Source organism: Camarhynchus parvulus, chromosome 4 (genome assembly GCF_901933205.1).
Source record: "Camarhynchus parvulus chromosome 4, STF_HiC, whole genome shotgun sequence".
Classification (NCBI taxonomy): Eukaryota; Metazoa; Chordata; class Aves; order Passeriformes; family Thraupidae; genus Camarhynchus; species Camarhynchus parvulus.
Window position 1 is genome coordinate 14,725,733 of NC_044574.1, and position 25,638 is coordinate 14,751,370.

Sequence of the window (25,638 nt, forward strand, 5' to 3'; positions counted from 1 at the left end):
GAAGACAATTTTAATATGGCTGTCAACAAAATACAAAGTAGTTATGTAGCACAAAGACAGAGTACTATGAACCTGCACTATCACAGTGAGTTAACATGAGTAAGACCACTCACCTCTGGAGAATTTTCATTTGATTCTGGACCGTGCTTTTTCTTTTCAGACATTTCCTGTTCAAAGTTAAGTTCATCTTCACACATACAAAAGAAAAAAAAAAAGAAATTGTATACCTTTGTTTTAGTAGGCAAAAAAAAAAAAAAAGCCACAACACCTCCACACTGAAAATGTCATTCCATTCTTTAGCCCAAAATTCCCTAAAAACACTCATCCGAAATCAACACTGTTTGCCTTGTAGCAACAGTGTATATTAATCCGCCAAAATGCTTCCCACTAACACCAGATGAGTTAGGGAGGTCTTCTATTTTAAGGTAAGAACAAAAGCTCACACTTGTGACATACTATAAAATGGTAGGACAAATACAAGTCCTTATTCCATTTTCTCACATGTTCCATGAAACAGGAAGCTGAGCATACCAGCACATTGCAGAACAGATTCAGACTTGTCAACTTGCTCACATGAGAAACAAATCTATTATTAGGTCAAACTAACATCAGGGAACATTCTCAGACTGTTCCCACAAAAACAGACTGAAGTAACAAAGCCATATTAATTATGTGGACACACCATCTTTTATTATTTATTTTAGTTCAATTAAGTCAATTACGACAGTGCAACTTGCACTCTTTTCTGGTTGTTTACTCTAAAACTGATCTGATGGTTATGTCATGGATTTTTACACAGGACAGCCCTTGCTTGTAGTCAGAGGTAGATGTTCTTATCACATATAATGCTGATTGTTCTATTTTCCCCACCTACCTGCTTATTTCCCATTAACATTCCTACCCAAGATACCTACTAAAGCAATAATGGAGCCAGTGGGTGGTAACAGCAAAAACATCAAAACTTTTCTCACCGTTAAAGAAACTAAGATTAATGCATTATTTGCTAGCAGTAATAGAGCAGAAATCAACCAGAGAATATATGTAAGTATATTTGCTGGGATCAAGTTCCCACTTTCTCTCAAAAATCATTCAAATGAAAAGAAATGAGCATTCAATATGGGTTCAGAAAATCTGCCATAATGGGCAGTTTAATTACCTTTTTCTTCCACAGTACTTCTAGGAGGTGTTTGTGTTACATCAATTTCTTTGGACACTTCTGCTGCATCACCTGAAATAACTTCCTACATTATTTTGAAACAAGAGAGGAAAGATGCTTTACTACACACTAAAAATCATGGCCAGTAACACTAAAAAAACACCCCACCCCAATACATGAGTAGTTATTTTACTCATCAAGTTTTGTACTATCTTTTAAAAACTGTGATGCTGAGAAGCTTCATGACAAATCAGTGGGTGAGACAGACCCAAATATAGTGCATATACTCCTGAAAAGAACATCTATCTTATCCTAATTCCTGTTTTGATTTAGCAGAACTCAGGTAAAGCGCAATATACCCTCTTGAAGAGCTCAGATCAATACACCCATGCAGACACTGAACTGACTGGAGAGCTGGCATCCAACAATGCTCCACGAGATCCCAAGCTCCCAACTTTTGTGCAACCCAGTCCTCTCAGACTTCTACACCTAAAAGAGTCAGCACAGACCCTTGCCTTTTTCTTTAATTGTCTCCCCCACTGAAAAGTATCATCTGCTAGTCAGTTCTTTTGTACTCAAGACAATGCAAAAGCAGCTTAATTATGGAAACACCTCCTAAAATAAACTGCTGAAGAAATTCTGATTAAGATTTTCATCATATTTACAATTGCAGAACATAAGAGTTCTTGAAAATACCTTGATGTTACCAGGTTTCACTTTGGAACACTGACTTTGTTCATCATCTTTTAGCACATCCTGAGCAATCTGCTGGTTGCCTGCAAAAGCAAGTGACAACTGAAGTGTTAAAAAAGTGTCTTCTGCATTTGTCACATTTTCATGTCACTTTCATACCAGCTCACTATTATTGAGATTCCAAAGTTTGAAAAGCAGCCTCTTACAACCAAAAATATGAACAGAAAGTTATTCTAACCACTCTTTGAAAAGGGAAGACAACACAATAACAGAAGTGAATTACATGTTTCTTCTACGTTACAGGTGTGGTTTGTTTTGTTTGCTTGTTTGTTTTTACAGATAAGCTCAAAACTGAAATTTGGTAAGTAACACATCAAGAAATAGAACACCAACCTCAACTTCAACTCACCCAGAAACAGGGAAAGCAGTTGATGCTATGTGGGACACTAATGAATACATGACTTTTAATCACTCACTTCATCATATCACAATTCTTAGAAGAGGAATAAAAGCTCTTATGAAAAAATGCTATTAATAATGATATTAACTCTTTTCTAAATAGTTCTGATGCTGAAAAGACATAAGAAGTTGAATCCAGAGCTTGAAGAGGTATTACATTGTCAGTCTTCTAATTGCTATATCAACAAAATGGCCAACTTACTTAGATGCTAACTGCATCTAAATTTAATTTAGAAATGTTTATGCCATTCAATGGATTATATTCCTTCTCACTTATTGCTTCCAGACAAATAAAAGGCTACAATAAAATTTATTTCTTTCCACCTAAGAAAAGGAAGCATCTATCCTCAAAAAGTTTAGATTTTCCTGATGATGAGCTTCCTTATCTTTTATTTTAGAAGGATAAAATTAGTAATTATTTGACAGACTAACAAAAAACATTTCTTCACCTATGATTGAGAAAACTACTATAATGCTCTTCTGTGCAGTAATTGAATTTGTTGAAATATTTTTATTAAATATATTAACTGAAATATTAGAAATTGTTTTGGGAATATAAATTTCTTTGGAGTTTGGAATTTCCCCTATTCTATTCTTTTCTCAAAAATACCATTTTATGGCCTAGACACAGTAGAACACAGAAAAGCTTTGCAGAATTTCCTGTATTTCTGTATCACTTACATTTTTTTTCATCCGTTGTTTCTGGAGATTTACACTGAATTCCTGTAGATCTATGTTCTTCTGTTATCTGGGTAGCCAAGTTTTCCACCTACACACAAAACACAAAGAAAGATAACTTCTTTTCCATGAAGTTTATAAACACAGAAGGAAGAAACTTTTCCCTACTAGCTACTTCCAAGCACAACATACATTAAAATGGAAAGCAGCCATCACAAAGGAATTTATTCCTAGAACTCAAGTAACATTTCTACTACAGAACATCATGATCAAAAAACTTCAAACCTGCCGTATTTTCAGAATTTTTGACTGATATTTTTATTGAAAAAAGCCTCAGAATTAAGCACCCTACTATATGTTTTAAAAGTACTTCATCACAGTAAATCACAAAGAATATTTCTGGATTTAAAGAACATTCTCCTACACACAGGAACAACAGAATTATCTCATTAGCTTCAGAAACATGGTCAACCAGCATTTCAAAATAGTAACAAATATATTTACTACCCAAGTTTAATTAACCACAAACACAATTTCAGCCCCCTACCTGTATTAAATGCCTTATTTTTGCTCCAAAAGATACACTTCACATTTGCAAGTTTACATTTGCAAGGCAAGAGTTATGCCTCTTATAAAATCTTGTGAAAGACAGCAGACTGCGTTAAAATAGGTTTCTAATTGTGATCAAAACCTCCAAGAATAATCCCTGTTTTTTTTTCTCTAGTCTCATGGAGATCAGTCAAGCTTCTCTTTCCTGCCAGTTAAGTCTTGAAATAGCCACAGACTATAGAATAACAATGCAAGATTTATTTACTGGCAGATTTGAAAGAATAATTAGACATCAACCTACACAGCTGCAGAGTCTCAATAAACATAGTCTCTACATATACAAAAATAATATTTTCCTTTAGAGAATATTTAAAGTAAATAGAAGTAAATTCAAGTATGAGAAAAGCAGCACAGATTTAGAGAATACATTTAAAAAACAAGTACTTACATGAGAAGTTTCTCTTTCTAAAGGAATATTCCTCTGCAGCATATCTATTGAAAAATATTTTAACACAATCAGAAAAGCTAAGCAAATGCAAAGTATCACAGTATCCTCTACTTCACCTCCCTGAAAGGATTCCAGAGAATCTGAAACTATATAAAACTTACTTTCAATGTTAGAAGTAAGAGACATCCAATCTTCTCTTTAACAATATACCCATAAAAAAACCCCAATAATATGAATTCCTCAGCACAGGATAACTGAGAATCACTTCATGGCTGAAATTCAGGCAATGAAGGGGCTCTCATCTTTTAAATTTATGGTGACTTTGAAATTTCAAGTACCATCTGAATCAGAATCATCCATCACAATCTTAGATTTTGGATCATGGGATGAAGTAGAATGTGATTAAGCTACATTATAATTCCAGAGAACTAAAGTTTGCTTAATTGTACTACTAAAACCTGTAGCTGACAGAATGCACATAAGGAAATTGTCCAGTTGCTAAACTCCACTATACTCTGATGAAGTACAGCCTCAGCCTTCCATATCACAAAAATAGGGAAAATAATTATGAGAGCTGATGAGTGGTCTGGAGTTTTGAAAGAATTCCATAACTTTCAATACACAGAGAATTATAAAGAAGCTGCTTTATCAAGTGTTCTTAAAATTTGATTAATAAAAGCACCAAATTAATACCCTGATTAAAAAAAGCTGCTGAAACATTCCAAGCAACTTTCCCTTAAAAACATAAACCTAAAATCAAATAAAACCACATTTTTATATAGAGTTTTATGGTTTTTGTAGCTTGTTTCTTATATCTCCATGTTTTAGCAACGATTCCTCCACAGCTATACTGCTGAGCTGCACATCTTTCAATTTTTAAAGCAGTGTCAAATTAAGAGCTAGTTCCTACCCACTCAAACAGCAATGATTTGTTTACATTCCAAAGAATCTTGGACTACTAAACTACTGTGTCTGCTGTTCATACTCATGACAGGACACACATTTGTCTTTTAAACAACTTCCTTTTACGTATGTTGAGCTGTATGTATATATGCATGCATATATACATATAAGAGAGATTAGTGTGGGGGAGAAAAAAAACCTCTACCAGATCTACAAAGCATTAGTCTTCAGTATGTCACATCCAACATGATTTACACAACAAATGGACTTTTGTTAAACATTTTACAAGAAACAAGATTATCTCAGCCAGTTCAATCTGCACATTTAAAATTTTAAGTACTGTCTGTCTGGGTGACTGAGTGATGGAAGTGGCAGAGTTTTAAAGGCACTTCAAAGAAACCTCACAGTACAGAAAAACCTGTTCAAATTTTAGATCTGCCATTCTGAAGTCTACATTCTTCTAACCAATTCTCAGGGTTTACATTTGCTTTCTTGTGAACAGAGCATGTCTCTTATCACTCAGCTGCATATACACCACCCTATAACCTGGTATATGAATCGGACCTACCCAGAGAATAAAAAAACAATTCCAAAGTTTTATACCAATGCTCATATCTCACCTTACTGCTGGTTTTGTTTTTTATTTGGTATGTCTAAAAATTTAGAAGTGAGCTTAACAGTGTGTCCCTTCATAATATGCAGGCCTTCAGCTGCAACTTTCTGTTAGAGGAAATGCATCTTTAACCTCCCTGCACAATATAAGCAGCAGTAACACTGGCACCTCTTGGGATTAATTTTAGTTCTGCTTGCTATTCCAATAACTGAGGACTAGCTCTAATCTGGTAGTGCTGTAAACATCTTTGTAACACATCTGGAGCACAAAATCCATCAAGATGGGCACAAAGCAGGCATTTGTTTCTGCTTTAACAGGAAAGCCAAACAACTGCAATGCATAATTTGGGTTTGGGAAGAATGGATTCTTTTTCAGTTTTGGTCCTACTGAAGATTAGTTTAAGTACATGGGAAAGGAATCACTGAGCATAGATCCAAGTTGACTAATTGAGGTTTCTAACTAGATGATTATCTACTTATAACTGCTCTTCAGATTTGAATGGCCACAATTATTTTAATCTTTTGGAGAATAATAAGAAAAAAAGAACAACAGAAATTTTCTGTAAAGTCTCTGTAACTTGTCCTATAGTACTTACTATTTTCATATTCTCAAAAGGTCTGTCACAGCACCCTAAAAACCAGGATGTTCTAAACCTATACGGAAGAAAGCTATTCCTGGGAGAAGTTTCTCTATCTTTCCAGGACAAATGTTTTTCTTCATTTATTGATTTTTAAGTAGAATATTAGCAGTTGACTTTTTTTTAAAATCTCAAATTATAAAATACTTTCCTACTTTCAGCATATCATGTTGGAAGAAAAGTGTGACCCTCCTTTCCCACAAACCAAATTCAAGGCCCCCTGAACTCCTAGACAGACAAAGATTTATGAAGGCTTTCTTCAATTCCTTTATATGCCATATATAACAAATCTGCAACCCTCCCATTATAAGTATCAGTCCCTTCAGCATGAAACTAAGTTGCTATCAAGCATGAAAATCACCTTTTTGCGATTCTTTAGTCTGAAGATCCACACATCCTTCTTCACTTCTTGCATTTTCAGGCTGTTGTGACTAAGCACAAAATCAAAATAAACAAGTATTGCAGATATTCAGAACAAGTATGTCTCACTCCGCTCCTGCATGTCATGATGAACATTGTCTTATCATGAATTATAAAAGTCTTCAAAAGCCTTCTTTTTAAGACGTCAGTACATATATTAAGAAGGGACGGTAAGAGCTAAGTTCAACAGTACAGTATTTAGATTCGACCTTAGAGTTAACACTAGTATCAGAGATTAGCTTAAAAAGGCAGATTTCAGGAATTGAAGGTGCAACACCTACTCCGAGTTCCAAATAAATGCAATAGCCTAGAAATGTTCATCTGTACATGGAAAAAAAGGATTTGCTATGTATAACAAGGTACAATCAATCTCCCTTCAACTCGTGTTTTGGGCAGATTTTTTTATGCTTGCTTCAAAAAAAAAAAAAAAGAAGTTGCAGATCAGCTCAAAGTTACCATAGCATAAATAATGCTATATGGAGTTAAGTGTATTAAGTCTGATCTGAACATTGTAAACTCAGCTACAGTTCTACATTATGGCTATACTGACTCCAGAACCATGTTATGCTGGTAAACAGTGCAGCTGTTTGCAGGTGGAATTATCAACAACTCCCACCAGACTGAAGCTGACTTCCACTCTCCTGAAGTCCACTCTTACATAGATGCTTGAATCTGTGAACCATGTTCTCCCTCGAAAACTTATTCTCAGAGCTTGGCAAGATACAGGAATGCACTCCTGCATCTGAATGAAGAATTAAACCATGAAGAATTAAACCTGCCTACTGCGGAACACAGGCCAGACACACAGACCCAGCTTTGGTCTGTGTGACCCACCTACACCCAGGCTGTAGGTGACCATGAGCCCAAACACCCTGGATTATGCAGGGTGCCCCACCCTTCTGTGAGAGCAGATAAGGGGCTGTGGTTATCAGAACACAGCAACAGCAAGTGCTGCTCACAAATACACAGATGGGTGACTCTGAAGACTGGCCAGGAAGTGCTGCAACACAGTGAACAGCAGTGTAGGTTTGTTTACTGGTTCAAAGGAATAAACCAGTATTTGCCAGCTCTAAGAGCTAGGGTGTGGGTGACTTATTTTGCAGGCACTATCAAGCAACATGCATACAGTATGACCGATTTTAAAAAAATAAGCTTCAGTGTCTCAGTCACAGAAGGAGTACGGCTGAAGGAGGGAATTATTCCTAACACAGAATAACATGGACAGCCCACAATTTAAAAGCCATCTGCTTAGAAAACTACAGCTGAATAATCTGAAAAATTACTCTTTTGAAGTTCTTCAGTTTAAACTTTTAAATCTCCATTTTTGCTGCACAAAAATCAAAAGGTACAGGAAGAAACCCTAGCAAAATGTATGAATAAGCAAGAAACAGTGCAGTAAAAATCTTCAAAATAACATAAATACCTTGTCAGTTCTCAAGGTACTTTCTAGTTCTTCTGTTGACTTTGGTAAGGCTGCATTATTGCCTAATGAAATAGAAATATATTAAAATTATCAGAATACATTATGCCTTTATCTCATGTGACAGTAGAATGATATTTCTGAGTACTACCTCATGAATATGGCACATGAATTTAAACCCTTCCTGTGGACAACAGAAACAACAGCCAGTCTGTTTACAGCAAACCAGCTCAATAAAATCCAAACCTGGTATCTGCAAGAACACAAGTATTACTATGTTCTCCTTAAATACAAAAGGTTTGGAAAATCAGGATTTACCACAGCTTACTTATGAATTCTGACTTTGGCCTTTTTTTCTTGCTTATTTATGAATTCTAACTTTGGTTTTTACTTCTTGCTTTTCCTTCAAAAAGAAACCATCAACAGATTTCTTAGACCAAATTCCAAACAGCAAACTACCTCTGTATTAATAAATGCAGAGCTAAGAGTTAATACTAATGACATATTTTGTTTTAAGTGACAATTAGGTCTAAATCTATCAGCTCTAGAACCATAATCACTTGAAATGTTCAATTTCTACAGAGACTGAAAACTCAGTAGTTCCTGTTAGCATCAACACAGTTTCAGAAAATCATAAATCCCTTTCCCATTTCATTCCCCAGGGATTACAACTGTATGCTTGTAACATCTTAAAAACAGGCCATGGCAACAGCATAGTCACATGAGTTTTACAACATTTTTGGAAACCTATTTCAGAACCCTGTTTAAACAGCTTTTCCTAAACAAAGAGAAACAGTTAGAACATGATAATTCACCAATGATGCATGCAAAATGATTAAATTATGGTTGCAATCCACAGAATAAGTACCATTACCGTTTATAAAAGCTACATCAATGGACAACAAAGATTGAGGCAAGTACTGAGATAGGAATACTTTACTGTGTAATATTTTACACTTTCATCGCTCATTTGCCTCTTGTATAAACAGCAAATAACATTTTTCAAGCTTACTAAACCAGCATCTTTCCTAGAAAAATTCCTAAAATTCCAAAATCTGCAAAGACAGCTTTCTCAACCCAAATATCAATAAAACTGGAGAATAAAGCCAGCCTTTAATAAACTGCACTTAAATCCACATTATATTTTTTTGAAATTATAGCAAAGACAGACAAGAGAAGGAAAAGATTTAAAAAATAGTACTTGACCAGCATCACTCCACTTCCTGTGGCATAAACAGATTTTTCTACTGTTTAATTTCTCCAAAATTTATAATGAAGTCACAATCATGACTTCATTACAGCATCTACACAATTCATTAATGTTCAAAAAAATTGGTGCTTCAGCTGCTTCACAGTATGCAAGGTCAAAAATAGTAGGATGCTCATTACACTGTATTTTAGGAACCAGCAACCATGCAGATTCACTTCAAATGTTAGTGTAGAAAAACAGATCTGGATATAGAGTATGATATGGCATATACTATCATTTTCTATTTAAAACAGACATCTATTGCTCACTTAAAATACTTATTTAGGATAACTGGCTGATTCCTTTGTAACACAAAGCAGAACCATTTCAAGTGACAAGACAAAATTAAGTGTAATATAATGAATCTGAACATGACCGCTAAATAACAACTCAGAGAAAATCCGCAGTTATGATTAAGGATGGCCAATCTCAACCTTCAAAATTATTATGAAGTTACCTTTCTAAAATGATGAACGTATGTCAAAATGAAATGCACATATGTCAAAAGGAAACATCCTCTTTCCTAAAAAACGTTTTGAATTTTGCAACACGTTAATAACAAAACCCATGTGTACCTCCACAATAATTACCCCTTGCAAGTAACTTTATATATTGGCTGACAACTTTAATTCAATGTATTTAAGTAATTTCTTGCACTATAATATTTGTTCTCCAGCGCAGCTCAGGTAATTGTGCTCAGTTAGTCTTGTCTGCCCAAAATCACATGCTTATTTATTTGTCACCAATTTTTAAGTGTATTAACAGCCATTTTGCAACTAATGAAGAAGTGAGATATATTTGAACAGTACAAGTTATTCCCAACTATAACGGTAAAATGCATCTGTTTATGACAACTTATGCACTGAAGAATTAAACAAAAAGAAATCCTCACCTGAATTAAAGGTTGCATTACTTTTCTGAAAAGTAACTTCAGTGCCAGTATCACCTGTTTTGACCAAGTTGGTTTTGTCATCACTGTCACATAGCTTTTCTACATGCAACGAAGTGAGGTCCCTTTTCTTCCCTAGTTCTGCTTCTATTGTTACTTCACCATGGCTGGTGTTTACAGTCACTTCATTTGCAGAAACTAAGGAAAGAGCCTGTGTCTTAGGCAGGGGAGTCCTTATTTCAGGTAAGTCACTTTCTAGAAGTACATTTGAATTTAATTGATAGTTTACATTCTTTACAGATTCACTCTCTTTCGCTGCTTCTGAAATCGTACTGGAGAGCTCCGATGTGACATCCTCGTGCAAAACATCTTCTGCTTGCTCATCATCCCTACCTGCCTCTGAGGAAGGGCTCTCAGCAGTCTCTGTACTGATCTCCACGCAAAGGGCCTCCTCTACACTCATGAGGTTCACTGCATTTTCATCTGTTTCTGTGATTTCACTGTCTACTGTGGACTGAGACGCTGCTGATTCTGTCCTCACCCCACTCTCATGTGTCTCATTCTCTCTCCCAATAACAAGCAAAGAATTCCCGCTTTTTTCTGGGCCTGTAGTTGAAAGGACACATTCAATCTGGTTAGCAGTATCAAAAATTTCTTCACTTTTATCTTTCACTTCTGTGCTCTCAGCAGGAAGTTGACTTTCTTCTATGACTGCGAAGGTGAAGACACTATCACATTCTTCCATTGTGCTTAGAGTGATCACTGCCCCCTCCTCCTTATCTTCTACATTTGAAGCAGTGTGTTGATCTTCACTGTCGGTTGCAACTCTTAGCACAGGAGCTCCACATTCTCCCACAAAAATCACAGAACCTTTGCTTTTCCCATCTGCATTGAAAGCAGTAAGTCCAAACTGTTCATCTACAGTTGCAGTGGTCTCCACCACCCTACATTCCTCTGATGCATTTGGAGAGAGAATGGGACCTTCATCTCCTGCTACGATGAGCTGGCTTTCAGCTTGTGGTGCTGCACTGATCAACACTATCTCACATTCTTCTGTCATGCTTGTAGTGATCATAGCAGCTTCATATCTTCCTTCTGTTTCTGAAGCAGTGAGTTTGTTTTCATCTTGCACAGCTACACTAGACATAGGAGCTTCAAAACATTCTGCTGAACTTGTAGAGATCATTAGTGTTTCATTCTTTGACTCTGTGTCCGAGATATGTTGAATCACCTCTCCTGTGACGTCACTTGACATTAGGATTACTTGTTCTTCCACAACACTTGTGGAGATCATAGCACACTCATCCTTTTCTTCCTTCCCACTAGCAGTTGGGTGACTTCCATCATCACCATTATCATCTCCTCCTGTGCTGGATTCACTAGGCATGGGAACCTCATATACCTCCATGTCTATGGAAACCATAGTATTCTCATTGATTTCTTCTATTTTCACAGAAGGGAGCTGACCATCATATTCAACAGCTGCACTTGACATAGGAGCCTCAAATTCCTCCACAATACTGGTGGAAATCATAGCACATTCATCTTTCTCCTGCTTACCTCTGGAAGTATTCACACACTCTTTGAACTCTGCAGCTGTGCTGGGCATAGGCACCGTGTCTTCAGAGTCTATTAAGATCATAGAGTTTTCCCCATTTTTATTTACTCTTGCAACAGCAAGTGGACCTTCTTCAGCATCTGTGGCTGAATGTAAAGGAGCATCTTCCACTGTGCTGGTAGAGATGACATCACCTTTTACCTTTACTTCTCTGTCAGCAGGAGTAAGAGAAGTCTCATCCTTTGGAACTGCACTACTTATAGAGGCATCAAGTCCTCTGCTGTCAGAGAAAGTCATGGCATTCTCATGTTTGTCTTCAGCACCAAACTGTGTCTTATCTTGCATGGCCATAGCACTAGTCATGGGACCCTCACATTCCCCAGCATCTGAGGGAAGCAAGGTACCTTCATGCTTTCCTGTCTGTGCAGCTAAGGCACCCTCATCTGCAGCACTTGCACTGGTCACACTGCTTTCAACAATGCCTTTATCATTTCTGCAGTCTGTGCCACAATTAGCTTTGTCTGCACTTGTCATGCTGTTGACAGTAAGCTTATTTGTATCTGTGCCAGCCACTCCTGACTCAGCTTCCATTTGTTCAGCAACTATGCAGATAATGGAACTTTCACCTTCTTCTGCACCTATACAAATTAGTGCACTTTCACTTTCCAATCCTGTACAAGTAGAAGCATGCTCATTTTCTTCATTTCCTCTTCCTGTACTGCTCACAATGTCCTCACCTTCTTCATCCTCTTCTTTTGAGCCTGTACTAGTCACAAAACCTTCATCATCACACAGACCTACACTGACTGTAGTGATACTGGCTTCTTCCTTTGCCCTTGTACAGTCCATTAGACTTTCACATTTTTCAGTTTCTAAACAAACTACAAATCCCTCGTTGCTGTCTTCTATCCCTGTGCAGACTGCTGAAACTTCAGCATCATCTTCTGGGGTTATGCCTGTGCTGGTCACGGCACTTTCACCATTTACAGTATCCTCAGATTTGTCACCACTAGTTCCAGCTGTGGCACTGTTGTCTGTGACCACTGCAACACATGCACCAGTTACAGTGTTTTCTCCTTGGGTATCTGTACCAGTCACAGAACAGGCAATGAAGTTATGACCTCTTTCTTCTGCACCAGTGCAAGTCACAGTACTTTCATGTTCTTTTACTTGGCCAGCTGTCACATTACCCCTAAATTCACCTGAATTATCACCACTGGTTGACCCTTCACCTGTTTCTGTCCCTGCACTAGTTACAGCTCCATCGCTCTCCATTTCACCTAAGCAGGACACAGAGCTTTCCAATTTGCCTGTATCTACACAAGTTGAGATCTTTGGCTTTTCTTCAGAGCCTGCACTAGTCACAGCATCATCTTTTTCTTCTGTCCCAGCACTATTTACACTGTCTTCAACTTCTGCTCCGCTTGGGTTCACTAAATCCTTACCACCTTCTTCTGCATCAACCGTGGTACAGTCACCATTTTCTTCTCCTTCTGTACTTGTTAGGAAGCTTTCACTTTCTGCTAATCCTTCAGTGACAACACTGCCACCACCTTCTTCAGCTGCTGCAACAGTACAGTCACCAATATCTGCTCCTGTGACTGAACTGCAGCCCTCACTACGTTTTACCCATACGCCTGTTGTGAAACCTTCATCAGCTTCTATGCTTGTGCAGATTACTGTCACCTCACTTTCTTCTGAGCAAGTGGTTGTAGCATCACTGTCCTTTCCAGAACGTGATGTACCCTCAGCTCCTTCTCCTCCTGTACTAGTTGCCATTGCAGTGCTCTCAGTGATCTTTTCTGTGCTAGTTCCTATTGCATTGGCAGGAGTTTTTTGTAGGCTGCTATACAACAAACTAAGTTTACTACTTCCTGCACTGGTACCTACAGCATTGCTTTCATTTTTGTCCATGCCAACCACATTAGTCCCTTCTTGCCCATTGGCTATAACAGAGCCTTTGAAACTTTCCTCAGGAACTCCTTCAGGCACTAAAACAGAGGAAGACTGGATCATATCATCAGTGTTATGCACCTTATTCTTTTCCACACTATCCATTATTGTGCTTCTTTCTCCCTTTGTGGAAGGATCTATATTCAAGCACTCTCTGCCTTTTCTTCTTGGGGTAAGTTCTTTTGTTGTTACATCTCCATGATCTTCAGTTATGCCAGATACCAAGTTTCCCTCTTTTCTTTTTAACTTCCTTTTTTGAGAGCCTTCTGATTTGGCTGCTTCATTGTAATCTTCTCGCCTACACACCCCAGCTGTACTGTCTTCCATTGCCTGTTCATCAGGCCGGGACACCTCATTTACTTTTTCCTTGCTGTTTGCCATGATGGTGCTGTCACCATCATCTTTCATGACAGAGCTTGGCACTACACGATCTTGCTCCATGTACACAACCTGTGCTGTATGATTCTTCAAAAGGAAAGCATCTTCCAATAAGGAAGTCCCATCTGAATTGTGGCATTCTTTAGACAAGGTACCTAAAGAATCTGTAGAATCTGACATATCCATATCCATGGACTTTGCATCAGCAGCATCTTCTCTTGAAGAATTAATTGCTAAAGGAACATCATCTGAATTAGAATTTATCACAGTTTTTAAAATCTTTGGTCTTCTGCTGTCTTTTGAAGCCTGATCCTTACTGGACGCATTCTTTAAGGTTCTACCACTTGCTTCATACACAATACTTGTTTTATAAGCCCCTTGTTTACTGGGACCATGAGCCATGGAAGCTTTTTTGGACAAAGAGTCTAAGGCACCAACTTGTTTATTAGAAGTATCTTGTTCAACAGTTTTTCCAGCTGCAGGCAGAAACTGTGATTCACAAGCTGCAGGATCTGCCAAGCTGTGTTTTAACTCCTTATTTGAAATAGAACGAGATCCTTTTTGTTTCACGGCACACTTGGCATCTGAGGCTTGGAGAGAGTTTTGAATGTTTTTTCCATCAATATTAGATGCTTCCTGTGCTTTTGTTTTTTTCAAATCAAGTTCAATCAGCTCTTCCTCATGACCAGCATGTAAGTCATTATTCATAGTTGCCTTTTGAGGGGCTGGAACCTGGCTGCTTTCAGTTGTGCTAGCCGATTGCTTTTCCTCCTTAAGTAAATCTTGGTTTGATATACTGCCTTTCCTATTTTCACAGGAGACTTTCTTGCTATGTTTTTTATCCCCTGCCACTGTGACATTAGATAATCTTTCATGTCCACTATCTGTTTCTTTAGTATCTTTATCTTCCAATTTGATGCTCTCTTCCTTCTTCTTTATTTCCTTGTTGCTGTGCTTTAAGTTTCTGCTTTTATGACCTTCAGCAGAGAACCTTCTTTCTAGTTTGGAATTACTTAAGTCTTTATCACCTCTGTATTTCTCTTTTACAGCCCCTTTTTCTCCAGAATGTACCTTAACTCTGTGACTAAAGTCTTTTTGTGATCCCTGAGTTGACTGTGGGCCACTTGCAAGATGAAACTCAGCACCACTCTCCTCCAAACCTTTATCTTCATTCCTGGATTTGTGCTGTTTATCTGAATCATTGTCTTCCATGCTCTTATCTTTGTCTAGCTTCTGTCCAGTGTCTTGTTTTGTTAATTCCTGCAATTCTGTTTCAGATGCTTTGAACTGTTTACTATGACTCTTTGACTTGGACTTTAACAAAATCTTGTCTTCTGCAAGGCTCTTAGATCTTCGTCTATCTTTATGTACACCATCTTCAAGTTTTACATTACTATCAGAGTTAGTTGATTCTACTTCACGTTTATCTTCTGAATAGCTTTCACTCCTTCTGTGTGATGCTGAACCAGGTTGCTTTGAGGCACTTAGGGAATCCTTCTGCGGCTTAGAATCACTCAAGGACCTTTTGGTCTTGCATTCTGCTCTTGGTTTGTCTGTTGAGAGATGTCTGTCTTTTTTGTTTTCCTTCCGCAGCAATTCTTCAGTTTTTAAGGTTGATTCAGAAGGGTTTTTTCCATCTTTTCCTGTTACTGACACTTTCCGTTCACTTCGGTGTTTGCTTTTTCTTTCACATTTGTCATCTGAGGAAACTTTTATTTGTTGATTATGTTTCTGGCCACCATCCTCTCCTTTCAAACTTCGCTCAAATGAATGAAGTTCAACATCTTCACCTGACTTGTGAACACCATCTCCTTTATATTTGTGCTTTAAAGGAAGTTTATCTTCTAAAGCAGTTCTTTCCTTTTCATTTTTGTCTCTGTAAGACTTGGCTTCTTTTTTGGCAGAATTTCTCATATGTTGAATTTCTGTGTCAGTATCTTTTTTGGGATGTTTTTCATTCTTAGATATGGATTTCTGCTTCTGTGGTTCCTCAGTATTGACTTCTGCTTTATCCAGTTGTTTTTTTGGATCCCTTGTTTCGCTGTCCTGCTGAGCTCCTTCAGCCTGAAGAGAAGTGGAAGTTTTTCTTTTATGTTCTTTTTCTGCTTTAGAATCACTTTTGCTTTCCTCAGCTGAATGCCCCCATTCCGAAAGTCTTCTGAGCTGTTTACAGACTTCATTTTTTCCATGATTGTGCTTCAATTCTTTGGAAGAATTTTTTTCACAGGTCTACAAAAGAGATTTTTTAATATATATATAAGTACACATTACACAGTTCCCTCACTAATGTGCCTGAACAGAACTAATAAGCACGAATTCTTGAAAAAAAACCTTAATACGCTAGGGAATACACTTAATATTGTAATAAAAATTCATTATAGCCAGGAAATGAAAACTGCCATTTTTCATTCAGCTATCTGCTATAGTGGAAAAATCAAAAGCAGAAGAAGTTATCCTTAAGCTGTCTGAACTTTATTATTTTTTCTTCATAAGGTAATTTTTCTAAAATGACTTTAAAAGGTGTTTGAATAGACAATCACAATTTCAAGTACTCTGTAAGCTACCTTAAATAGCTATTATGCTGTCTGGTAAAACAAAACTGTAACTAAAAATCTGAAACTAAACAACACATCGAAACTTAAAAACAATACATGTAGACTTCTACTTGAACTTCCACTCCCGCCTTTTTTAGTTTAAACAATTTTATTCATAAAATTCTCACCATAAAAATTTTATTTCCTTTTGTGGTGGAGCACAGTCAGTTTTCCTTTAATTTTCCAGTGAGAAGTTAAAACAGACCAAGCTCAAGTCTTTTACACTGCTCTTTTTAAAAACCCAGCATGCTTCACAGATTACGGCTCAAACTGCATCTCAGGTTCTACTACAACATGCATCAGAATACACAGACCACATTTCAGTGGCTATTAGAATTCAGAAAACATTACTACAGTGATGTCAGATCACTATTACAACTGAAGGAACAGGCAGGGAAAACTTGTGAGTGAGAACAAATGCAATTATACACAGTTTGGAGTGGACATATGAAAGAGCACCATCAGAATTAAAAGGAAGATTGTAAGCTTTATACTTAAGAGACACCTACCTCATTAGTCTTTTGTATTTCTTTAGAATCTTCTTCAGACGGCTCATTTTTCTTTCTGCAGCTATCTTCAGCATGCCTGAAACAGGTATTTGGACAATTTAACAAGAACAATTAGTATCAGCCTAACACTGCCTTGCAAACTTTCTGCTTTCAAAACTGAATGCGAGAAAGAAATGCCCACTAAAAATACAGAATCAGAGTATGATCACCAAACTTCTGACTAATGCATTCAGGCTTTTTTCTCTTGTAAAATTATATATATAGCAGCTTCAAAAATACCCTGAATACCAGTGCTTTTAAGCAGTATTAGGATGACATTAGTACTGCTGCTGTCCCTGTAAAATGGGTAAAAGTTCTCCTTGCCCCATATTTACCTATATGTAGACAGTTATGTACAAAGGTACATATCTACATGAAATATCTATCTAAAGATGAAGCCAACTTGACTTGCCTATTAGATGCACAAACATGTAAAAGCTCTCCATTCTCATGCCTTTATTACCTTCATTATTTTCTGTGAAAAACCACAAAGACTGCTACTGCAGTCTGAGCTGCAACATATTTAATCAACTGTAATTTTTCTGCCAGAATTTCATGCTTATCAGTAACAATATTATGCAAATATTTTGAGAAAAAACTGTTTAAATGGATAAGGCTAAGTACAAAGTTGAAAAGAACCTTTCCAATTTGCAAAAATGAATATTCAAAACATTAAGTCCTTTTGAGCAAATATGTAGATACCTTGAATCTCTTTTTCTTTTTCTGCTCAGGGCCACTTTTTTTTCCAAAAATTTCTGTTCCTTAAGCACATCCTTAATGCTGGTACCAGTTGTTTTTGACTCTAGACTTTTTGATGAAGGTTCTTCTAATTGCAAGCCACTTTTTCCTAAAATAATACATAAATGGTGAAATACACACACATCATTATACTAGAGTTTCAGCTATGAACATAACAGAAAGCAGTACAGAGAGTACTAAGGCATAGCAGAGAATAGCAGTTAGGTGTTAATTAAGCTTAAGTAGTACAATGGATATATGAAAAAGTGAAGAAGAAATTCTGTATTAATTCTTTGCCTTATATTTTTTTCTGTTACATCACTGTTGAGATGTTGGGTTATTAAGGGAAGGAAATGACTATAGCCCTATATGACCATTATTCAAAGCTGAATGTTTTATTCTACGGAGAGTAAGCCAGAGCACGGTGGTGTGGGCTACTCAAAGCTTTTCTTCTCATACCTTTAGCATTCTGATTTCCAGTTTTTAGGGATTTTGTCTTTTCTGCAGCCTTCTGTTTACGTTTTTCTTCAAGTCTCTCTCTGTTAATTCGTCTTCTGAGGAGTCTCTCTTCTTTTTCTTTGGCCTAGAGATACAAAACCAAGGAAAGCAATTTATCATTAGGTCAAAGAGCATTCTTTGACTACAAATGTAAGTCTAAACCCCATAGAAAACAGAACACTGTAGATTACAGAAAACTAAAACACAAATACAACTTTGAAATCATATAAAAGTAATGGAATCCTCTAATATTTTTGTGAAGTTAAATTAGCTGAGTTCCAGAATTTCCTTGCTGCTCAATACTGCAGACTGAAGCTATGCAACTTTCTCAAAGAACATATGTCTATATTGTACGTACATACAGATAAAACGTATTTATTATAAGTATAAATATATGTATCTGGCCAACAGAGAAAATCTAAAAGAACTGCTGCTCCCTCTTCTCTGTGCCGGCCCTTCTGCCACAGAACAGTGTGCACATACTTAAATGCCCGTTTCCATTCTCAGCGGCTGCAGACTTGCTACAAACTACTGATTTCATGGTCAGCAAGTACTACATTTGTAAAGAGCTGGGGTAATGAAGTAGCCCACAGTACTCTACACAATCCTGATTTACCAAAAAATCTCACTGAAGGCAGGCTGCAGGTGGATATGGGCTACTTTTTTCATCCATATTGTCACAGTATTTTGGAGGGGGGGGGAAGGAGACAGAAAACTGTCATTGCTTTCACTGCCAGAAGCCTTCCAACTATAACCAGCAAAATGCTGTGCTGGAAAGCAGATCATGCCGTATTGCTGGAAACCTGAAGAAAGGGCAGCTGTAGTATAAGGGTAAAAAAAAAAATCCCTGAAGGGAGAAGAAACTGAAGACTCCCCCTCACACAAACCACCACCAAACCAGCAGTGGAATCTCTGTTTTAAAAAGTTTTGGGGTCAGAAAGTGAGTAGTAGCACAGCCACACTCACAATGGACTGCCGGCGCTGCTCCACGGTTCGCTCATCGTCAGAGTCACTGAAGTACTTGGAGTACAGGAACGGCTTGCGCACGTACGCGTGGCGCACGGGCTTGGCTCTCCCATCGCTCAGCTCCTGCGCATGCGGCTTCGGCTTACTCTGACTGCTTTTCTCCTCTTCATCTAAACAAAGGTTGGTCAGTGTAGAGTATATTGATAAATTAGGCCAGTGCTTTGAACATAAGTTTTGAGAAGGTAAACCTACTCAAAACACATCAACCATTATTTACTCTTAAACCTAAGCAGTTAAATTAAATCCTTTGAGTATCAAAATATCACTAGATTATGAAAAAATCAAAAGTGCATTGATGTGTTCGTGTACATCATTCAGCCAAAAAATTGCACGACACAAGCCCAGTAATAAACCAGGACACAACAACAGGGCAAACCTCTATTGCCTCTAATCCCACTGCCTCTTTACACGTAGTATTTAGTAGCTAGCTATGCATGAGAAGTCAATATAATTTCTGCTATGTATTAAATTCTAGTTCTCCCCACACCAAAAATACCAGTAAAGTATTTTAGCACATAAAATCTAGTTGGCTTACTGAAATACATACACAAAACACACTGTTGGTTACACACATCTAAGCATTAATCAAGTAAAAATAAATAAATCTACTGAAGTTTTATCATTATAACTAGATATAGTGCAATACTGTACAAATTATTTGTATTCATCAAACACACTTAAGGCTTGCCTTCATTTCATAAATATTTAGTCGTAACTGAACACAATCTGTCATGTTTCAAAGTAAGAATGAGGCCAGAGAACACACAAGTGATTCAGTGCTTCTAAATTATATTTTTAGAATATAATTTAGAAGCAGAAAAGGTAAGCTGTGAGCATAACAGAGAGAACTCATTCAGGTGCTAAGGCACTCTGCATTATAAAGTGGAAAGTTTTATTAACTACAGAAATCAGAGTCTGAAGTCTGTACTACAAAGGGAGAACACAAAAAGGCAACACAGTCAGTGAAACAACTTGGTGTTTCTGAACTTTTTAAGCTAGATCCATTCCTGTTCTATCTACTGTGGCCAAGCTCCTGAATCCTAAAACTCTAAACCAAATCTGATCTACAAAGCCAGCTACAACCACTACCATGGGATCACAAAGCACTCCAGGGCTATTCCAAGTTCATGGCAGATGGGAGGGGAAAGCCCACAGAACAGTGACATTCACCATTAAGTGCTTTTGTCACCTATGTAATACTGTAGCATAAAAAAGATTTACAATGTTTAGAATATACTATATTATATGAATAAAAATATTCAAAAAGTAAACCCACTACTCATCTTTTGCCACTGCACAAATATTATCCAGTTCACATTCAAAGCCTCTCTCATAGGTAGGTACAATATTGCAAACCCTCAAATTTACAACATGGTACATTCAACAAAAGCATTACATACTCCTTATTGCCAGTTAAAAATGCAATTATTTTACCACCTGATGTGATCTCCCCCTCTTCAGTACTGTCAGAAATTACAGGCTCCTCTTCACTCTCCTCTTCAAAGGAAGAAAGGTCACTGGTGTGGACAGAGCTGACCGTGATGTCACTGAGTACATCCATATCTGAATCTATTAACATATTTTCTTGCAAAGGAAAAAGCAAAAACAAAGAGCTGTAAGGCAGCACACTGAGTCTGTTAAACTTTTCCTACCAAAACATCAATTTTGTCACTGAAAACAAAACTATGTTAAGAATTAGAAATAGGAAAACAAAATTATAACACCATAATAAAATTACCAGGCTAACTCTGGTTTATTCAAAACAAAAATCACTCTAAGGTAGAACTATAAACTTTAAATGAGGACTGAAATTGTTGAGAGAACTTGCCAGATTAAGATGACCAATCACACACCTGAGAAATCAAAGGTCATCTGACTCCTAATTCAGGTACTTTAGTTAAGAGAGATAGATCAAATCCAATTGTCATCAGCAGACCACTTTGCCAGAACTAGCAGAAAACTTACATTCCAAATATACGGATTCAACTCCTGAATTAACTTAAAAACCTCACTCCTTATCCATATTTTGAGGAAGAGCATTGCCCACACCGTACCTTCTTTAGTGCTTTCAGTTGTTTTATGTTTATTGCTATTTTTTTCTGAAACTAAGTGTTTCACTGGTTCTGACTCTTTTGCTTGCTTTTCTTCTTTTGACTTTGTAGTATCATCATTTTTCTTTGAATGATCAGATTTCTTGTCAAGCTTTTCCTTCTTTTCTTTTCTTCTTTCACTGCTCTCTGATTTCTTGTCAGATTTATCCAATAATTTACTCTTCACATCTTCACTTTCCTGTGGAATATCTTTACTTGTAAACATATTAGCATCCTTTGCTGAATTTTTTGTTTCTTCACTTTGGCAGGGAAGCTCATTTAAATCTTCACACTTTGCAAGTGTTTCAGCCCCTTCTCCAGAAAGGTCACAAATTGCTTTCTCTTTGTCTGACAAATCTTCTGCATTTCTCTCTTTATCAGTGCTACCATCCACACTCTGCTGAGATGAGAGTTTTTTTGCAACTTTGTCATTGTTCTTGGGATTGGAGGTCTCTGTTGAAGCCCTGGCAGCACTTGCTTCTTGATTAAGAGAAGTTATTGTTTCCAAAATGGACATTGCATCACTAGCTACATTAGCACTTGGAGTTGTAGCAGAGACACCTTGAATAGTAAGAAAGAACAGAGTTTTACTTCACCTTAGTTTCCGTAATTCTGTTCTGATTGATAGAAGGTTAAACATGTGAAAAGAAACAGAAATAGATATACCTACAAAATACATATACCTAACAAAAATATTTGACTAATTTTGCCTTGAGAGATTTTGGCTAAAAAAAAAAATTAAAAAACCGAACAAAAATCTCCAAGACATTGCATTCCTGCAGCAAGCACCGTACAATTACTAGAGATCCATTTTGCTCTGTGGCACACCACTGTTCCTGAGCTCTGCCTAGAGAAAGCAAGGATTGTCAATGGGAGGGACATCTGAGCACAGCCCTTGTTCAACTTCACCAACATCCTAAGTAGGATGACGACTGTGGCTAAAATACTGCGTATATAATATATATTCTAAAAACATACATAACATATATATATATATACTATATATACAATGCAAGAGAAAGTTGGTAGCTCACACCCCCAATATCTCCAAAAATGTCATGGAAAATTGACTCAGCATATTGACTATATAACAACAGGACTATCAGAAATACCTTAGCACTCTTCTATCATTTTAGAACCAGCTCTGAAGATGGACAACTAGACTAGTACTATCTACTGCAGCTGGCTTGCTAACCCATTTGAAAGGAAGTGGGCCTCACAGGAAAAAGGCTTGGATTTAAATAAAGGTTACAAATAGATGGATGGCTGTGGAGCCTCTTAGAACAGGAAAGAATAGACAATTACCTGCAGGAGCGTTTAGAAATTAATACAGGTAGTATCAGGACCTTAGCCATCCAAATTTTATGACACACAGCAACTGCACAGGTAACTATCTCTTAAAGAATTCTTTCATCTCTACTGACAGACAAAAAAGTTGCATCATTCTTCTCTTACAGTCTATGTCTTATCTGATCCTCTAATACTGAGACCAACTTTTCTCCCCACAATAAACTGATCCCTCATAATCTCAAGCAGAAGTGAAAGAGTGACATGGTCATAAAACAGTGACATCCCTTGTGCTTTCTACCTTTACACACAGAGTAAGAGACAAGTGTTCTGCCATGCTGCCTGGAGCTCAGCTTGCTAATACTGATACTAACAATGTTATGGTAGCAGAAAACCTAGTCAATGAGTCTGCTCTCCTAAACCCCCATCCTTTTGTTAATAGACTGCTCGGAGAAATAGCAGAATACCTTGTACTGTAACAGAAGCATCTGCTTTCTCCTCACTTGGAGACGTACTGGGGCCTGACTCCTCTTTGTGATTCAATGTGGCTAAAAATTCATGGACAGCTTTTTCCACCTGAGGTCTGAATGTGTGGTTGATCTTTGGGTCCACAACCTGAGAAATAATTCTGTCAATTCCCGATTCCAACATTCCAGACCTGGAACAAAGTTATATAAATTAGTATGAAAAGTTAGTTTTTAAGAACATATTAATGAAATATGATCATTTAGACATGCTCCAATGAAGCACTAATGTTTTCTGAGTATTCCCACAGCTATGCATTTAGCCTGTGCCTTACCCATAAGAAAAAATGTGCTAGAGAAACAAAACAATCCAAGCACACGGAATTAATTCAACAAGCAGCCTGTTCTAACATCATTAGTGGTTACACTTAGAGGTGTTATCTAACTGCAAAAAATATATTTTGGAAAAAAATTTAGAAGAGCCCTTGTATTATCAACGATCATAGCAAAAAGAGATGAATTATAGACACCATGAGGCAGAAATAACTACTAAACCACTGGTCACTACCCTAAGTTACTTTCTGCGTAGTACTAGGTGGCAAGTTCTGCAGCTTTATAGAACACATTTATCTTCAGTAAAATAAAACAGAAAAGAAAACCCACAGCTATAAAGCTTATCTCTTTAAACCCCTGCAGTCCTCTGTGGGACATATGCTACCTCTTGCTGTCATTGCTTCTTCAATAAGAACGTTTGCTCTCCTCCCTACAAACCAAACAGTCCTCAGTACAAGTTACCAATGGAACCACCACAGCACAAGTGATTAAGTTTGCTCCCAAATCCATGGTTTGACCCAATTTAATGGCCCAACTCATGGTACTTTCAGTCTAAAATTTGAGAACAAAGACTGGAGGAACTTTCATGAAATAATGTAATACAGGTTAAAGCATCTGACATAATTTTAACATAACACCAGTTCTTAAAACCTCTTCTCTGTCCAGCCAGATTTAAATCAATTTTTCTATTTTGTGACTTTAGCTCTATGCTTTGCAGAGTTTAGTCTGTGGAATGTTTCTCCTTAGCTCTAAAAATTATAATTGCAATTTTATTAACATCTCCCTTAAAAGAAAAAGTAAAAGTAGCCTTTAGCTAGGGGGTTATATCTTAAGTCAAAATCGAGGTTTCTCCTGCTGCATGCACTTAGATCAGATCAAAGAACATCTGCAGTCTCATTCTGACTAATACTGATGGCAAGTTACTACCTCTAGCAATATTACATTTTAAACACTGAGAGGAGAAAACAACCCATCTTTTTCACACGTTTCTCTGAAGAAAGCAACCCACTTCACATTGACCCAGACCCTTTGTCACCTATCACAGTACCTGGGCATGTTCAGAGAAATCCCAGAGATGTCACTTACTTGAGAACCTGCTGTCTAATGTTATTTCTCAGCTGGTTCTTGTTGAGATGAGGGCTCCAGGTATGAGTTGCCAAGTGGTTGGAAACAAAGTTGTCAACGCGCTGTCTCAAATTCTGGTAGGCAGGCTAGAAAGCAACAGCAGAGATGTTGGACTGGGAGGATCATGAAAGCGGCTGGTTATCCTCCGGGAGGCCAGGCTGGTACAGCGGGAGCCCCGTCGGACCTCCCGGCGCTGTGCAGCCGCAGCTGCTGCCCTGTGGCGTTCAGCGCGTTAAACGCTGCCCGGCCGGACCCTGCGCGAACCGGCCGTGTGTGACCGTGCGTGCACGGCCGGCCAGCCGCACTCCCCGCCGAACATGGGGCTCCGGCTCTCCACCGGCCGCGAGCGGAGCCGGAGCCCCTCGCGGGCCCAGCGGCCGCTCCGCCCCGCCGAGCGCGCTGCCCCGGGCCGGGCCCGTCCCCGACCTGCCAGAGCCCGGGGCGCTGGGACCCCCCGAGCCTCCGGTCCCGCCCGCCCGCACCTTGGTGTCCACGTCGGCCAAGCAGTCGCGGCGGAACTGGTCGAAGAGCCCCTGGCTCTTGAGGTGGTTAACGATCATGGAGACCAGCTCGGGCTCGGCCGCGCCGCCCCCGCGCCGGCCCCGGCCCCCGGCAGCGGCGGCGGCTGCTGAGGGGCGGCGGCGGGGGCGGCGGGGGCTGGGGTTGGTGGCCATGGGGGGCGGCGGGGCGGCGGCTGCTGCCGGCGGTGCCGGCCGGGCCCCGGGACGGGGCTGCTCAGCGAGCAGCGGCGGCGCTGACCCCGGAAGCGGAAGGGGACGGCGGGAGGAAGCGGCGCGGGGGAGGCGGAGGCGCCGCCGCCGAGAGCGGCGCCATCGGCGCGGGACGAGCACTGGCGGGGCCGCGCGCAACCGCCGCGGGCCCTGCACAGGGGCGGAGGGGGCGGAGCCGCTCGCGGCCCCCGGGCCGGCGCG

General features: G+C 38.6%; 1 protein-coding gene across 2 annotated transcripts in view; it reads right to left on the reverse strand.

Moving 5' to 3' along the window:
• Positions 1-25,336, reverse strand: part of BOD1L1 (biorientation of chromosomes in cell division 1 like 1) — a 36,573-nt gene extending 11,237 nt beyond the window's left edge. Inside the window, exons 1-17 of one of the 2 annotated variants that reach the window (XM_030947056.1) lie at positions 25,189-25,336; positions 24,668-24,792; positions 23,252-23,442; positions 21,462-22,058; positions 20,845-20,991; positions 19,348-19,517; positions 18,343-18,466; positions 17,848-17,992; positions 17,107-17,182; positions 10,118-16,232; positions 7,980-8,041; positions 6,498-6,567; positions 3,984-4,027; positions 2,990-3,077; positions 1,853-1,932; positions 1,157-1,241; positions 114-187 (exon numbers count right to left, since the gene is read on the reverse strand). In XM_030947056.1, coding sequence (XP_030802916.1) covers positions 114-187; positions 1,157-1,241; positions 1,853-1,932; positions 2,990-3,077; positions 3,984-4,027; positions 6,498-6,567; positions 7,980-8,041; positions 10,118-16,232; positions 17,107-17,182; positions 17,848-17,992; positions 18,343-18,466; positions 19,348-19,517; positions 20,845-20,991; positions 21,462-22,058; positions 23,252-23,442; positions 24,668-24,792; positions 25,189-25,266 — 8,271 coding nt within the window. In that variant the 5' untranslated portion in view covers positions 25,267-25,336. Of the gene's footprint in view, positions 1-113; positions 188-1,156; positions 1,242-1,852; positions 1,933-2,989; positions 3,078-3,983; positions 4,028-6,497; positions 6,568-7,979; positions 8,042-10,117; positions 16,233-17,106; positions 17,183-17,847; positions 17,993-18,342; positions 18,467-19,347; positions 19,518-20,841; positions 20,992-21,461; positions 22,059-23,251; positions 23,443-24,667; positions 24,793-25,188 lie in introns of both variants that reach the window. The other variant, XM_030947055.1, reaches the window with a different exon arrangement.
• Between the last annotated feature and the right edge of the window lie 302 nt (positions 25,337-25,638).